Source organism: Haemaphysalis longicornis, unplaced genomic scaffold (assembly GCF_048455015.1).
Source record: "Haemaphysalis longicornis isolate Haplotype H1 unplaced genomic scaffold, Haemaphysalis longicornis Haplotype H1 scaffold_2, whole genome shotgun sequence".
Taxonomy (NCBI): domain Eukaryota; kingdom Metazoa; phylum Arthropoda; class Arachnida; order Ixodida; family Ixodidae; genus Haemaphysalis; species Haemaphysalis longicornis.
Genome location: NW_027526295.1, coordinates 249239655 through 249256039, shown reverse-complemented (window position 1 = coordinate 249256039; position 16385 = coordinate 249239655). Strand labels below are relative to the sequence as shown.

At 46.8% G+C, this 16385-nt stretch overlaps 1 protein-coding gene across 1 annotated transcript in view; it reads left to right on the top strand.

The window, feature by feature from the left end:
* LOC144170361 (acetyl-coenzyme A synthetase, cytoplasmic-like) overlaps positions 1–16182 on the top strand; it is a 64346-nt gene extending 48164 nt beyond the window's left edge. The window contains exons 8-16 of the mRNA XM_077700122.1: positions 3023–3215; positions 4195–4328; positions 4763–4895; positions 6271–6327; positions 6810–6890; positions 8654–8762; positions 9285–9484; positions 11202–11247; positions 15266–16182. Coding sequence (XP_077556248.1) covers positions 3023–3215; positions 4195–4328; positions 4763–4895; positions 6271–6327; positions 6810–6890; positions 8654–8762; positions 9285–9484; positions 11202–11247; positions 15266–15474 — 1162 coding nt within the window. The 3' untranslated portion in view covers positions 15475–16182. The remainder of the gene's footprint in view (positions 1–3022; positions 3216–4194; positions 4329–4762; positions 4896–6270; positions 6328–6809; positions 6891–8653; positions 8763–9284; positions 9485–11201; positions 11248–15265) is intronic.
* Positions 16183–16385: the final 203 nt, after the last annotated feature.

The window sequence follows — 16385 nt, the reverse complement described above, 5'->3', positions numbered from 1 at the left end:
TCACCTAGAATCTCGGCGGCGGTTCTCTAAGGACAAAATTCTAGCTCACTGGCTTTCTCCGTCATCAGGAAGCGCTCATGCGCTATCCTGAAAACGAGGACTTGCACAAGAGACTGCAGCAAAAGACGCTCACTGAACTCTAACATATTGATTGTAGGGCTTAACGCGCCGACGCAGCGCAGGCGATGAGGCGCGCCGTAGTGGAGGGCTCCGGATTAATTTTGACCACCTGGGGATTTTAAACGCGCGCCGAAATCTCGTACACACGGGCGTTTTTGCTTTTCGCCTCCATCAGAAAAGCGGCCGCCGCGGCCGGGAATTGAACCCGTGACCTCGTGCTCAGCAGCGCAACGCCTTAGCCACTGAGCCACCGCGGCGGGTTGAACTCTAACATAACATGTAGTGTCCTAGCGCTGGGCCCATCTTTTTACGCTCTGCCCTCATCTTTCGCGTTCTTTCATTGCTTTCTTTTCTTTCCCGTTTTCCTCTTTCTTCACGTGTAGTGCAGCAAACTAGGCCACATCATGGTGAACATTCCTGTCTTTCTTTCACCTTTTTCTTTCCGTCTTGTGTAGAGGCAACCTTCATCTGATAGGGTGGCCTCAACCATATTCTGACAAGTTGAGATTAACACATTTCTGTCTAAAGCGTAAATGGCAGTTTCATGTACGTTCATGTAAGTTTTAGAAAAGTAATTAGGTGCGTAGGGCACCTGACTTTACCCATGGCGTGCATGTAGCATCCCCGCTTCGCACTTGCTCGCAGGGCACTTTTCAAGTACTAACAACGCATCGATTCCCATCACTAACCAGACACGCATGCACGAGTACCTTAAATATGTTCCGCGAAGGTCATTCAGTGCCTAATATAAACCTATAAAAAGGGCTGAGACCAATATTGGCGCAAGCGCGTGATAACAAAGGTACGGGGTTGGTAGGTAGGTTCGGGAGTACCGTAGTGTCAACGCCTTCTTACCAAGAAAGCTGTATCTCGGTGTCCACAGCCGCAAAGCTTAAGAAGCATTGTTTTAGTGTCCCATATAAAAAGAGCACATTTCACTTTTTAAAATTAAGATCAATTGCTCAAATCGTTTGACCAGCTGGGCTTTCTCATCTAGAAGGAGCTGAGCGGAGCAGCTTGAGCGCGACGATGTTATCAGGATGCACATGGAGAACAACAATGGTGCAGTTGGCCCAATGACAAGGAGGTAACAGGAACTCCCCAAACGCGCCTCCCTCCTGCCGTTTTGCCCCACGACACCAGAGCAGTGCGGAAAAGCCCATCGCCGCTAGCGGCGAATTGTGGTGTATGTTTGTGGCGGTCAGTCGTAAGCGGCCAAAGCGGCCAAGACGCGCAACTAGTGCTAACACGTTGCGAAGAGTATATTTGACATGTTTTTAGCGGGACATATCTGGTTTCCAACAAGGCGCAATGTCGTGTGTCCGCGTTCATTGAAACAACTGTCCCTCGCCGTTCTTCGAAATACTTCGAAAATCTTAATTGAAATTTTCAAATAGTGCTACTCGATTCAAAACCGATTCAAGTATCGCGTTATTACCCGAATTATTCGCTTCGATATCTAAAGTACCGAGCACTCGCACACCCCTATAGATTACCTATGTGTAGCCTAGTGCATCCGAGTACTACGTAAATGCATAATATGGTAAAAGACAGCAAGGGCGAATAGTACTGACAGCTTTTTAAAGCGAAAACTTTAAATGGCCCACTGAGGGAAAAAACCGGCGCCCGTAGCAGAAAAATCAAGAGATATTCTACCCTGTGAAGGTGGATGACCAGCAAAGTTATTTAGCACACGACATAGAGGTGACGCAGAATAGAATTTAGGCGCAAGGTAAGAGCAAATTTTATTCTGACGGCACGCACCCTTCTCCGCCTCTCCGCACCCCTGCCCTTGAAACGAATGGTGATTGGACGCTTGCACTGTGGAAGCGCACGAGTCATTGGCTTTTTCCTTTCGCCTATATTATGTCACCTGTATGTCGTGGGTTGAAATGCTTCGCTGGCTATCCACCTTCACAGCGAGGAAGAGCTCCTAATTTTTCAGTTATTTCTGTTACCGACACTGGCTTTTTTTGCTCGTTGGTTCATTTAAAGCGTTTCCCTGATAGTAACTCCGCCAGTATCGGCTTTGCCGTCTTCCACCATATTGCGGCTCTACGTAGTACTAGGGTGTACTATGGCATAAATAGGTAATCGGTAGGGGTGTGCGAATGTTCTACACTCTGGAATATCGAAGCGAATAGCGCGACATTTCAAAAAATTTCAACAAATTTTCGAACTCGTTAAATAAATGCTCGAAGTATTTCGAAAGTTCGAAAACGCGAAGGTAGAGTTATTTCAATGAGCTACGATACCGGAAATTGTGCCTTGTTGAAAACCAGGAATACTGAGCTAAAGCACATTTAAAATACACGTTTCGCAACTAGTCAGAACTAGTCAGGCTTCGGATGCATCACACTTTGAGCGGGGAGGTTTAGTTATGAACTCGCAGTCCATAGACCCCAGATTCGAATGCCAGACCCAAATACATTGAATTTTTTTGTTTACTTTTTTTCTCTTTTCGTCGTCAGTCATTTCTGACACCATTGCCCACACACGCTGGCGCCGGATCTCACCATAATGGGACATTTAATGTTTTCAGATTAAAAGCCCAACTGGAATGCAATTCGCAATTGGTTCAATGCCGCGTCGCCGCCCAATTTCATGCCGAGCAGTTATAAGATGCTTCATGATTAATAGAATAAAAGGTTCAAAATGAGCAAGAAGCTGGCGCGATTATAACTCATGCAAAAGAAACGATTTCGAAAGCATTGTTTCTACGCCGCGTCGTCGTTATAGTGTAAACCTTGAAGCGTGTCGGTATTGGGCGCCATCGCTTTGGCAGTACTGCTACTCCTAGGCTGCAAGTGTCTTCCAAGTGAGGCCTAAAAGCGAATATTGAGAGCAGAGGTTGCGCTAACCCGTTAAACGCATCCAATTTTTTTTCCTTTTTTTTATGCAGCGGCTCGACCGGTCGTCCCAAGGGCGTAATCCACACAACGGGTGGCTACTTGCTGTATGCGCTGTCGACCATCTACTACACGTTCGACTACAGGCCTGAGGACGTCTTTTTCTGCACAGCCGACGTCGGCTGGGTTACTGGCCACACGCACGTCGTCTACGGAGTGCTGGCGAACGGCGCCACCAGCGTTCTCGTGAGTCGATGACTGTATCCTCTGTGTTCTGCACTGTCTTCACTACACTTCTTGGTCCTAGTATACAGGTTGTGGACAGGCAAAAGAAAAGGTAGTACAAGCCATCCTGAGCCATTGTTGCGGCTTGGGGTACCACAAGAGAGAGAGAGACAAATAGATGTCTTCATTTGATGTTGAAGATTAAGGAAAGACGTCTTGAACGATCTCCCTGCCTTAGCTGTCAGCCAGAATTTTTTGTATCCTTGCGGTGGCTTCGGCCATACGGACTGCTATGAGCTGTTGCTCCAATGCGGGCAATTGGGGGACCACGAGGAACATGAGGAACTTTTTTCCATGTAAGCTAATATTTCTCATTGGCGAATGAAAATCTTCGTTCACTGTACGAAATAAGCTGCCCCATACTGCGCACTATTAGAATTAACGCTCCTTAATGTCAGTACAATCACTTGCAGCCGCAATCACAGCCGTTAGATTCCACCCTAGTTAAAACACATATCTAGTACAAACGCACACAAGATAAACAGTTGAAGAAAATGTGTGAAGCAAATGTTTAAATTATTGCATTTTATCCTGTTGCCGTTTATCCTGTCGCAGTTGACTGCAGGGGCCCAGCTAATTATTTCTTTCCGCACACTGTTCTGCTATTTGGCACTCTGGAAGGTGTAAGGATTTTTTACATGTTTACTAAAACAGAACATCGTGCATTTAGAGCGAGCAAAGGAAGCCAAAATCAGAGAAAGATATAAGCGTAAAGGTTAAGTATGTATACCGCTGCTCTTTCTTGCACCAGACTTTCCGGCTTCCGCCGTCCCCCTGATCCATGGTGCAAAATAAAATTTCTCACGCCATTCTTTGGCCCAAAGGAAATACCGCTGGCACTTTTCCGCTGAATCCGCCGTTAGAGAAATACTTTATAGGAAATCGGCCAACCCGAGCATCGCATGTATTACGAGGAATACCCTTCGATTATGCTGCGCAGTTCGAAGGCGTGCCCTTCTACCCTGATCCCGGTCGCTTCTGGGAGATCATCGACCACTACAAGGTGTCCAAGTTCTACACGGCACCCACGGCTATTCGTGCACTCATGAAGTACGGCGATACGTACGTCAAAAAGTGAGTCGATCAGGCCGTCTTCTCTCTGCAACTTCACCCTTGGTCCTTTACGTCATATTAGCTTTTTTTTAGCTGATTACATCATATAGACGCCGACAGTCAATAGAGATTACAGCTATCTCAGTCAACCGCATAAATCTTCTGACCGTACCTGTACGAGAATGCAGGAGATTTGACTGAAATAGAAAATGAGGCAATTCTTTCCACTTGTCCATGTGCCGGAACCTACTTTATAATATTTAAGAGGTGACGTTTGTGCCTTTAAAAAGCGTGTATTTGTAGAAGTTATAACATACATTTATATTAGACTTACATATACGGTTTGTTTTCGAAAAACTCTTAGAGCGCCCTTCAGCGGCCACATGGGACAGTGTTTTGTGTTTTTAAAAAAGCGTAACCGCGGTGACTTTTCCATGTACATCGAAACTTCACAGGTATAGCCGCAAGTCGCTGAAGATTCTTGGCGTCGCTGGAGAGCCCATTGGTCCGGATGCTTGGTTCTGGTACCACCACGTGGTCGGTGACTGCCGCTGCACCGTCCTGGATACGTACTGGCAGACCGAAACGGTGAGGACGGAAACTGCATCTTTGCAGAGCTTCAGTGCGCTTACAGGGAATAAATCCAAACGTTAGCACCTGGATTACAGCCTAAAAAGATTATAAGCAAAAACTAGTCAACGGGTCGCTCATACAGTCACTCCTAAACCGACTCCATGCCAGAGGAGAAAACGAGTGCGCGAGCACCAGAGCATTGGTGCAAGGCGGCTTCGGCAGTACGAGGCACACCAGATACCAAACTCAACCTCAAGGAAGCATTGTGCAATACTTTCTTCAACTTTTTCCAAAATCTAAAATGCTTTTAGGACTTTGTCGACAAGTGTGTCCACGCCTTAGATTAGTGGCGACGAAGCATCCACGCCAAATAATGCCGCTCTACGATCAGGTAATTTATAAACTAGCTTGTCCTTCTTGTTCAGCCTAGGCACTGTTTGCGGGATTCAGGGAGGTCATTCAAGCCATTTTGCGGCTATTGGCCGGCTTCCTTTTCAGTCGGAGCAATGAACAAATTTGAAAGGCACTTTAAAAAAATATATCGCCATAAAAACAAACAAGAAAGAGTAGGTTGAGGTAGAGTAGAGGTAGAGGTAGGTAGAAGTCGGTGCTGGCGATGACCATGATTTTCAAAGTGCTTCAATGCACGAAGTAAAGAGTGAAAGTGTCTATCGGAGGTGTTGCAGACTTACAGGTCCGGGGGGGGGGGGGGGGGGGGGACGAATTGTCCATATGCTTTATAACATAGATGATCATATAAATGGCATCACTCATTCAACTTCATTCTTGATTATAAAAATCAACTACCCCTCTGTCGCGAAGAGAGCGGACCCACATTATACCATGCCATACACGTAACTTATTTCTTATCGGGATGGTTTGCTGTACTGCGATTATTATCTATAGCGCTTTACCGATACGTGCAATCCTTGGCTTTCCCAAGCGTTCACCCATCGTCGTCGTTAAACGGCGGGGTACATTTTCTGTCTGACTTTGCACGTCCATGCCCCCCCCCCCCCCCCCCCCCCTACAAATCCGAACTGTCTCGACCTTGCCGTGATGGCGCGATCGAATAGATGTCGGCAACATAATGCGAGGGACCCATGCGTGTTCGTTTCCGACAACAGGAAGCGCTTTGATTCGTATTCACTGCCCTCACGATCATCTTCTTCGTCAGAGAAAGTTAGCTTTCCTGCAGTACGTCTCGTGTGGACTATAGACAACATCAGCGAGAGGCTGAAAGCTTCGCTTTAGCAATCTAATGTTTTTGTGTAGCGCATGCGACGCATAATAGCTTCCATGTCCGAGCGTAAGATCAGAGTAGTTACAGTTTGAACCATTCTGAGCTTTGTCTTTTTTTTCTTCCCCCCCCCCCCCCCCCCCAAAACAGGGCGGGCAGATGATCACACCCCTGCCTGGCTGTACGCCCCTCAAGCCAGGAGCAGCGGTGAGTGGCGGAAGAAAAAAGTCCGGGGGAGGTCTATGACATTGCGGCAGCTAAAGTAGCATTTAGAGTGTACATTGTCGAAGTAGGGAAGTGGCTAGCGTGTTGCAGTGTGCAGAAATGTGGGAGATGTTTTCCACACCAAAATATACTTGCTGCGAAACGCAGCTGCCACAACGTGCGAAAATAACGACATAAAGCATGCGAACCAAATGGCGACGATGACCCTCTAGCCCCCACGTTTTACTATGGCCACGGCCTTGACCTAATTACAGATAGCGTCATGCAGTTGGGTCGCGCGGTACACACGCCTCGGTTGCTCGTCAGGAGATCCAGTTCAGACAGCCTGATACAGCGCTGATTTTGACCCGCAAAACATCTACAGCGCTTTATCTTTGTCTTCTCAGCTTAGTGAAAGAGTGTTGAAAGAGTCTCTGTTCAGCATCAGTTGTCTCACACTTCTCTTGCACTGTTGACTGCCGCAGACGCTTCCTTTCTTCGGCGTGCTTCCAGCCATCCTCGACCAGGACGGCAAGGAGATCAAGGGGCCTGGAGAGGGTTACCTGGTACGTCCAACACGACGCTGTTGAAACTTGACAGCTCTGTCCTGTGAACGCATCCACCTCTTACTTATCTCCTCTTCCATCGCTGTCCAAAACTAGCCGATTCTGAAATGAGCGGCTCGCCTCAAAATTACGCCTACGGAGGTGTGTAGTGCCATCAACCTAACCATGTCGGGTCTCCCACCAAACAAGACCTCATTGAGACTAGGAGCATTGCGCGCGATTTCGGGGAAAAATTGCTCAGAACAGAATTAATGCGCTTATTGAGCGTTGGTATTGCGTCGTTATTGTAAATGATATAACTGCTTTGGTGACTAATACATAAAAATTGCAATTATCATAAATCCTTTGTTATCATTATCATCGTTGTAGTAAATTTTTATCGCCCTCGATGAGTGAACGGGTAACGTGAACAGCCGACATTTTTGCTTTAAAAGTTAATGTTCTAAAGCGTTCCTACAGCGTTAACTTTGAAAGGAAAGATGCTACCTGCGAGCGACGACAAAGCTTAACTCTCCACTTTAACTGCCATTTCGTCCACTCGAAATTCTAGCAGTGGCTCGATGCCACCGTAAAAACAAAAGCAATAAGCCGCTAACAGAACATACGTAGGGGCTTCTCAAAGTGTGATTTTACAGACTCCTAGTGAGAGAAGTTTACAAATAATAATGTAAAGTGACTCATGCCTGTTTACCTTTCGCACTGCTTTTAAAAAAATGCGGTGTTCGATCTCCTTGTAATTTTATTAACGCAGATACAACGACAGTGAATGTCCGCTTGTGTCACAACTGACTAAGATAACTAGCAACTTAACGGTGAACAAAAAGTTGCTTCTGATTGCAACCATAATTTTCACTAGATTCTTCTTCCTTTAACGGTTTCGCTATGCAGCGTGCTCAACCGCAAGCCGTAGAGGCTATGCAACAAAGCCAGCCTTAACCTGTCATTGGCAAATGTTTTGCATCTAGCAATGGTTCACAACCTCACTGTGCCGAGGATCTCTTCTGGGCTTGCATAACTGGAGTGAGGATCCCAGTGCGATAAGTTTCATATTGTCAAACAATTTGCTCTGGTAGCTTACTCGCCCATAAACTAAGTTATTTACGTCCGCCTTTTGTGTGTCTGGCTTACTTTCACAGTCGCAGTGCTGGGAAAAAAGCCGACTTTAACGCATCTGCTACGAGAAGTCAAACATGCGTGCAATGCGGCAAGGTTTGGCAATGCAAAAAAAAAAAAAGCAAAAAAGAAAGAAAGACAAATAAAAGATAAAGGGAGGGCCCTCACGAACCTCCCTTTGAGATACACGGGCGTAGGGCAATAACGACAGCATGTCTCGCGCAGTTAGGGAAGAAATGGGGTGCATGCAGTCGTGGTGGAATGGTTAGGGCAGTGTACGATAGAAGTCGATAGGGAAGGCTTTCGTCATGGAATGGACATAAAAAGGCGGCTGCTGCATTAGTTGTTGTATTTGTTCTTGATGATGATGATGATTGTTGTGTTGGTGGTGTAGAACGGAAAGCAGATATATAGCGGCGAGGTGGTGAATGTCGTAAGAACTTACCCGCTTTTCTTGTTGTGCCGATTGTTACGATCGCGATGACGCCGAGTCCCCACTCAATGCTGTCACTAAAAGGTGGCCCCTTCCCACCCACCCCCTTCTCCGTCTACGCTTCCAATATTTATTCTAGGCCACGGAAAGGCTCGCTCATTACAACGTCAGTGTACGAGCCGATGCCGCCTCTGTAACAGTCCTCTTCTCATCGCAGGTGATCAAGAAGCCATGGCCCGGTATGATGCGCACTTTGTACAAGGACCACGACCGCTTCCAGAAGAGCTACTTCACCAAGTTTCCAGGCTACTACTTCACGGGCGACGGTACGTCTCCTTTCGTTAGGAAACGGACCAACAAAGTGTTTCTTGTCCTCATTCATGTACAGGGCAACGCCATACCACACCTACACGGTTTTATTGACAACGTTTGTAGAAGAAAAAAAGAAAACTCTAGGTGAAACACACCACAAACGCATAGTTGTCTATATTTTATGTATTATAGAAACTCTATGTGATGCCTGGCGCTTGCTCTTGACGCATTATGCTAAAAACGGCCAGCCCTTACTTGTTTTCAAGGTGAAATTTCACGCATAATCAATAATTTTGACGAGCACGCAAAAACTGGCAGCGCACCGTGTTAATTAAACAACCCAGAAAATGTCACCAGCGTGACCAGGTTCTTTTTATGCTATTGCATCGTCTCAACTTCTCCTTTGCAGAAGCCTTCACACATCTGAAGGGAATCCCCTAAGAGTGGTCGAACAATACTGTCGAAACGTGTGCTGCAGGCCACGCTACAATATTCCGCGGTCTTGATTCGTCGGTACGCCCTTTCGGCCCGCGCAGGCGCCCGGCGGGACGAGGACGGGTACTACTGGATCACGGGGCGCGTGGACGACATGCTGAACGTGTCGGGCCACCTCATCTCGACGGCCCAGGTCGAAGCGGCGCTGCTGTCCGTCCACGAGCTGGCAGAGGCCGCCGCCGTGCCCCGGGTCCACAAGGTCAAGGGCCAGTGCCTCTACTGCTACGTCGTCCTCAAGAACGTAAGGGGTACCACCTACTGGCGTTATAGACAGGGCGGTGTACCGCCAACCTCTGACACAAGCATGCACGCACCGTCACCTTCGTGTGAATTATACCTCAGTAAGCGGGGAGAGAGTTGCCGGGCAGAGATGTTAAAAACGCATTCCAACTCTGTGAATTCGGCGTTGCTTTCTATAAGGTATCTGCAAAGCAATTTTCTCCACAGTTGTCAGAGACGTTGGTTTGGATCTTCTTGTGGCCTCCCAGACGACAGGGAAAGAGGGGTGGAGGAGAGAAACGTTAACCAACCAGATTAGGCTGCCATATCTATCCCTGTCAACTTGGACCAAGATTACAAACAGGTCCCGGAGCTCTGGCGAAATTCTGTTAGCCGCATACTACTGGTCGTATTGTGTAATTACCAGCAGTGCTTATAATTACAAGTTGTACCCTGAATCAGGCATTTTATTCGCGATACGATTTGGGTTTTTTTTTTTAAACAAAACACCGCCAAATACGCAAAAACACTAAAAAGCCGATAACGCCTGATGGCGGGTGCACGCGCCGCAATCCAGAGGCTTTTTATTGCGCCATTTTGCCACAGCGCAAAAGAAACATGAAAATACTGTGTACAAGATAGGATATAGGTAAGGTACAGACAGAAAGGAAAAGAAAACGCCATGATGCGGGTGGCTTCGTGCACAACTGGAAACTATATAGTTTAGTTCCAGAAATGAAGTCCAACAGTTTTTTGCAAAGGGGGCTGTGCGTTCACAGATAAATACCGGGAGGGCGCCCTGCGTCCTCATGTGTCGATCTCTGGCTTTTTGGAGCCCTGGACACGTCTTTGAAGGAAGTGATACAATGCCGTCTCTGCAACAAGGGCAGGGCAGTAGGGGCAGGTTGAAGAAGGGACTGCAAGGCTAGACGTCTCTTTCCTTGGACATTAGGCGTTTCCTCGGTCTTTGTCGGACACGCTGCTCCATTCATTCTAGGCCGCATCAAACAGGACTTCGCCGTTAGGTCGATCGACTCGGTTGGGGGACCTCCTTATTCCGGTTAGCCGCGTGCTATCGCTACTCGTATGACGCGCTGAGAAAGAATATGGGCGATCATCCCGAATGATGCAGTGGGGTCAGCGCTAGTATTGAGATTGCGGTTATGTGACAGATTTCTGTCGGCGAACCCCATTGACTCTATCACATCGAGTATTCTGCCTAAACCGTTTTGCGGAATACGTTCTTGTGTAGAGGCTTGCTGATATGATTCGCATTGTTTTGTTGGCATCACGTTTAACTTATGATGTCTCGAGTTCATTTCTCCGCCACATTTAGAACTCTAGGAATGATCTGAGAGGGTGTTAGTGAAATCACTAAATCGGACCTCTGCACTACGTGGCGCTCCTCACAGCTGAGATGTAGGATAGAGGGACGGGGGTGGAGAGAGGAGGGGTGCGAACAGATCTTATATTGAGCAGGTAAGCCATATATAGAAAATTTGATTCGGCCTCAGGCTGCTTTACTACGAATCAAATTTTCGAAGCCTCTGGCTCTCTGCCGAACCAGAGGCTCCGATTCGACTACTGCACTTGACTTGGCACTGTTTCGTCTGACACATCGGAATTTGTTCCAGTCAGATCAACCTCATCCATAACATAGTCAATTATTTTTTACTTTCAGTTTTTATCTTGGCACCTCATTATTTTGCGCTTCATTTTCGTGTTTTTTTTTTTCCTAGGGCGCTGCGTTTTCCGAGGACCTCAAGGCGCGACTCAAGCAAAGCGGTGCGTATGACTCATCTGGTGCTGGAACAGTTCCTCAAATGAGCTCTATGAGCTTGTTTTTCAGTTTAAAAAACAGCATTAAGCTTCAGAGGTCAACTTCCTGCAAAATGCAGCCTTAGGTATCCCCAGTAATGCAAGTATCAGACTGTCCACTAGATCCCGGGGCCCATAGGAAAACCGCAGCAAGTATGACTTGTCGATAGTTTGTTCTGTCCATCTTGTCCCGTATACCAGTTAACCACATGACGTGAAGTCCCCGCTGAAGTCTTGCTGTCTTCTTGCACGCGTCGACAACACGCTTGCGTCCAGAAGCAGTGATTGCTTACTCTTTCCTCGCTGGGCCTTCTATCTCTGTATCGGGTACATATCGTCCCTTACTCTTGGCCAGCAATACGTAAGCTAGTTTCCCTTTAGGCTTAAAAAGTGCTAGTTTGTGCTAACGAAGCATATACTCAAAATTCGCAGTACAGCACTGTTGTAATACTATCCTCTGTTTTTGCTATCTTTTTCATCTGTTATTATCTCCGGATTGACTAATGCCTACGTCTTTTCTTTTTTGTATTGAAGGAAAAGGAGGCCTCTTTTTAAAAAAAAAAAGGGGGGGGGGGGGGCTATTGTTAGGCTTTAGCTTCGGCAATTTCGTCTGTAACTTTGTTATTATATCTATTAAATAATTTGTTTCCTACAGGTTCAAACGTACTATAGCGAGTCTTATTTTACCACTTTATTTACATTCGCGCGATTGCTTTACCCTACAACATGGCGCCTCAGAGCAACGTTGCGTCTAAACGTTAACACTACAAGTTCAAACACTTACGAGAGCGCATTATTTTATAAATCTAAACCTCCAATATGAAAACATAAATCTTAAGTTTTTGTGACAAACAGGCACTTCAATGAAAATTCCGAATATTTTGGAAAATTCCGGAGTTTCGTTCCGAGCTGATTAGGGTATTATTAATGAACTCCGATTTTCGCAGTTCTTTCAGCGCTTGTGTATAGCCGTAGGCTTAACTGGCATGGTGCTGGGGTGTAAAGTAGGGTGGAGGGGAAGAGTTAGAGCGAGGTGCAAAATGGTCACACTGTGTATTTTGACGGAAGCGGCATTCGCACGATTTGCCACGTTCCAGTTTCACTATCGCGAACCCTGGGCCCTCTTACGCTTACTGCCCCAATATTCTTTCGATCGAGCCATTCGACCATTGCCATTCGTCTTATACAAGATTAGCATATCTGTCATTCGAGGTGAGCTGTCCCCGTCGAGAAGCTATTTCTATCTTGTTTTTTTTTTTTTCGTCTATCTTAAATTACGTCAATCCATTAGTTTTAGTCCAAGTGACAGAATGGCGGACAGTTGCGAGATGGAAGATTAATATTGTGAAATCCTGCTCTCGGCTTTCGCATTTACCGTTTGAACCAAAATATCTGTTAAGTCCCCACCCACGCTAGGGTGCTTTAGCGCTCAGTCCCCGCTATCTTAGTAACCAGAGCGCATTCCGCTGCTGAGTACGGGATTTCAGGTTGAATCCGTGGCTGAAGGGGCTGAATTTTCGATTGGGGTAACGCCTTAACGAATGGATGGATTGCTTCATCCACAATGCCATTGAAAGATGGGGCTTGTTGCAAGCTGGGCTCTTGAATTGGGTGCTAGATACAAAAAATGGCCGCACTACTATAACGAAGGAACAAAGCAGATCAGAGAAACGAGGAACATTACCACAAAAGCGTGCGATCGGCTGGCCTACATATCAGAAAGGGAGGGGAAAGGGTAATTAAACATTATTAAAAGAGTACGCTAATATTATAGGACACGGTGTGTTGGGCACTGGCTTCGTTTCGTTTCCAGATAGGTACAAGCCGGCCACCTCCTGTGTGACTGGTTTGTTTGGAACGCGTACTCATTTTCTTCTTTTCAGCAACTGCTGAAAGATTTCTACTGTTCGGCCTCAGTAGCCTAAGGGAAGAAATCCTGGGTTTTGGGTTCGCGCCTCAGCAATGCGAAATTTTTTTCCAAGACCCGTGATTTTTTACTGTAAAATGTTCTGTTAGCTCAATTCTGCGTATTCTTGTCGTAAAAAAAGGTGGTTTTATATCTTTTAGGTCGAGTTAAGGGCTAGGCGCGGCATATCAGCGCGCTTAATTAACGTTAACGGCCTCGCACCGGGCGTGCCCTATCTTGAAGCGGTGTATCGCTGGGCGCTCTGGAAGCCGAAAGATTTCTTTGAATCCTCTACAAAGCTCTTTTTGTTTACAGCTAACTATCGACCAAGTAATCGCGCCGCATCGCAACCTGCTAAGTTTTTGGCTTTTATTTGATGCAAGTATATTTAACGTCCAAACTTCGCGACTTCAACCTCGCCAGGTTTTGCGGAATGTGCCTCCCTATTTAAAATATACGCGAAAAATGTTTGAAGGCTAGCTCCATGGTGACCTAATCCCTAATTGCCCCGTTTCGGTCGCAACAACTTACTATATTTCCGCCCGAACAGATCCGTGCCCCAAAGCACCGCGCAAAACATGTTCGCCTGCATTCGAGCACCAAGTACTTGCGCGCCCAAATGGGAGCGCCTGTAGTTCGTTGCTCAGTAAGCAGATGGCGGTAGGGAACTCGATGTTCGACGATGCGCACAGAACGTAGGTCCTATTTTTATTGAGAAATCATTCACTAACTACGCTGTTCAAAAATCCTGCGTCCATGGTACACAAAATGGCCGCCTGCTGAGAGGATTAAAATCAGGTCGACGATTTCTCTAAATGACTCCATTCCCCTCAAGGTGACTTCTCTGTCCTGAAGAGGTACTAGTCCGTATTTGGGTAGCTTCATGTATACCCAGCAGGGAACTCATCCTATGTACCAGTGAAGTATCGCCAGCGGAAGCCACAGTGAGTTTGCATTCAAAGCACGTGAGCAGACTTAAGTGCCCCAGGAATTCTTTCTTTTTTTTTTTTTTGTCATCTTCGCTCGCTTTCATCCATATGTAACATTTGAAGCCCCTCAAAAGCCGTATGTCCGGTGGCGTCGGCGTGGACTACCGGTAAAGTCACTTACTTGTCACCGGAGATCCCTGCCACGGATATTTTATTTCTTATTATTTAAATGATGGCGCGCAAGTTTTTTGGAACCATCCACTGCTCACAACGGCGGGGTATGTCCCTCATGAGACCCCAATACTTTCGCATATTGAAAAGAAAGATATGCAGCCAGTATGCACTCGCGATTATGCTTAATGGGGCAGAAACTTTGAACTTGCTGAACACCTAGAAAGAAAACACAGGAGCTGTCAACCAGACGACCAGACTCTCGTGGTGACACGGGCCGAGACAGCTAGGGCAACGCATTGATTCCCGGACTAGGGTTCCACTCTCACTTTTGAGCTCACTAAAATTTCTCTCTCTCTCTCTCTCTCTCTCTCTCTCTCTCTCTCTCTCTCTCTCTCTCTCTCTCTCTCTCTCTCTCTCTCTCTCTCTCTCTCTCTCTCTCTCTCGGCCCAACGAGCCACGAGCCATGTAAAAAAGAACGGCCGGAGTAACGGTGAGGGATAAGAAACGGGCCTCTTGTATCAGGGCCTTTTGTAACTCTGGTGGACGATATCCTATAGCACCAATAAAGAGGAAGAAGTGGGATAGGGCTGGGCATGCAATGTGGAGAATTGGCAACGGGTGGGCCACCAGGGTAACAGATTATCTACGGAGAAGAGGGACTAGAAGCAGGAGAAGATAACTCGATGGAGGTATGAGATAAGGAAATGTAGTGGCAAGAAACGGATACAGATAAAGCAGGATAGAAGGATTTGGAAACTACATCGTTTTGCAGTGGACATTATTAGGCTAATATACCGTAAACCCTCAACGTAACAATACCCTCCGAAGAGGAAACTGGCTTCGTTTTAAGCGGTATTTCGTTAAAAGCGGGTATGATATGTCATCTACACACTTCGAATAAAGCTAGAATATTAACAAAGCAACTTCGTTACAACGATTGCTTATAGTGTGTTATATGTAATTTGTCCTTTCCCAGTGCGCAGCAAGATCGGCGCGTTCGCCGACCCTGAGTACCTGCACTGCGTGGAACGGCTGCCCAAGACGCGGTCTGGCAAGGTGATGCGCCGGATACTGCGCAAGATCGCCTGCAACGAGCTGGAGTTCGGCGACGTGAGCGCGCTCAGCGAACAGGACGTGATCTCCGAGCTGCTGCAGTCCAAGTGCTTCATCCAGAACGGGCACTGAAGCCCGGCTCCGCTTTTAAACCCGGAGCCCCAGTCCGACGCCGGGCGGGCGCTCGCCGCATAGACAGCTTCTTCCTCGGCCAAGACGACCACAGTCGGGACCCGCAACGACGCCGGAGAACCATTACCCAAAACACGACAAAAATAGCCATGCGTATGTTGGCCACTTAAAAAACGAATCACACTATGCGCTTCTAGTCCCCCTTGTTTAGAGCCCTTATTTTACTCAGGAATGACCTCACCTGAGACTACAGTGCAATACGCCGTGCAATTGGTTTTCCTGGTTCGCTTTTTGATGCTTTGCAACTTAACCACGTATTGATGCTGCTTCAGCCTTGTTCGCATTTTTTGCTGTAGGTTTTTTTTCCCCCGACTGATGCTGGCCGAGCACAGAAGAATGCGAGCTCTTATCTATAGCCCTGTTTAGCACACTGTTGTTTGTTAGTCGCGGCACGCGTCGCAATAGATATCGAACACAAAAAAAAGCCTATGTTGCTGCTCATGGATTTTTGTTCTTGTTCTCGCTTGTATTCAAGAAAAGAGAAATAACTTTTGTCCGTGCATTTAAAATGTTTCGAGAGGACGGAGAGGAAATCTCGTTTAAACCCCACTACTGCACTTCGCTGGAATGTTTATCTATGTTTTTCAGCACTGCACGCGTGTATTCTGTAATTTCATGTATAGATAAATATAAAATACTTCTTTGTTATTCACGACTCTTACTTCACACAGGTTGCCAAAGTGCATTCCGCTGACATAGCAAAAAGAGATGACCGAAGGCTGCGTACACGGCTCTCGGGGTGTGGTCTTGAATAGAATGCTTGCCGTTTGAAATTTACATTCCCCGCCAACTTGGGGTGGGCTCAGCTTCGGGGTCAGTACACGTGTGTAGTGTTGACCTACCAGCATGGA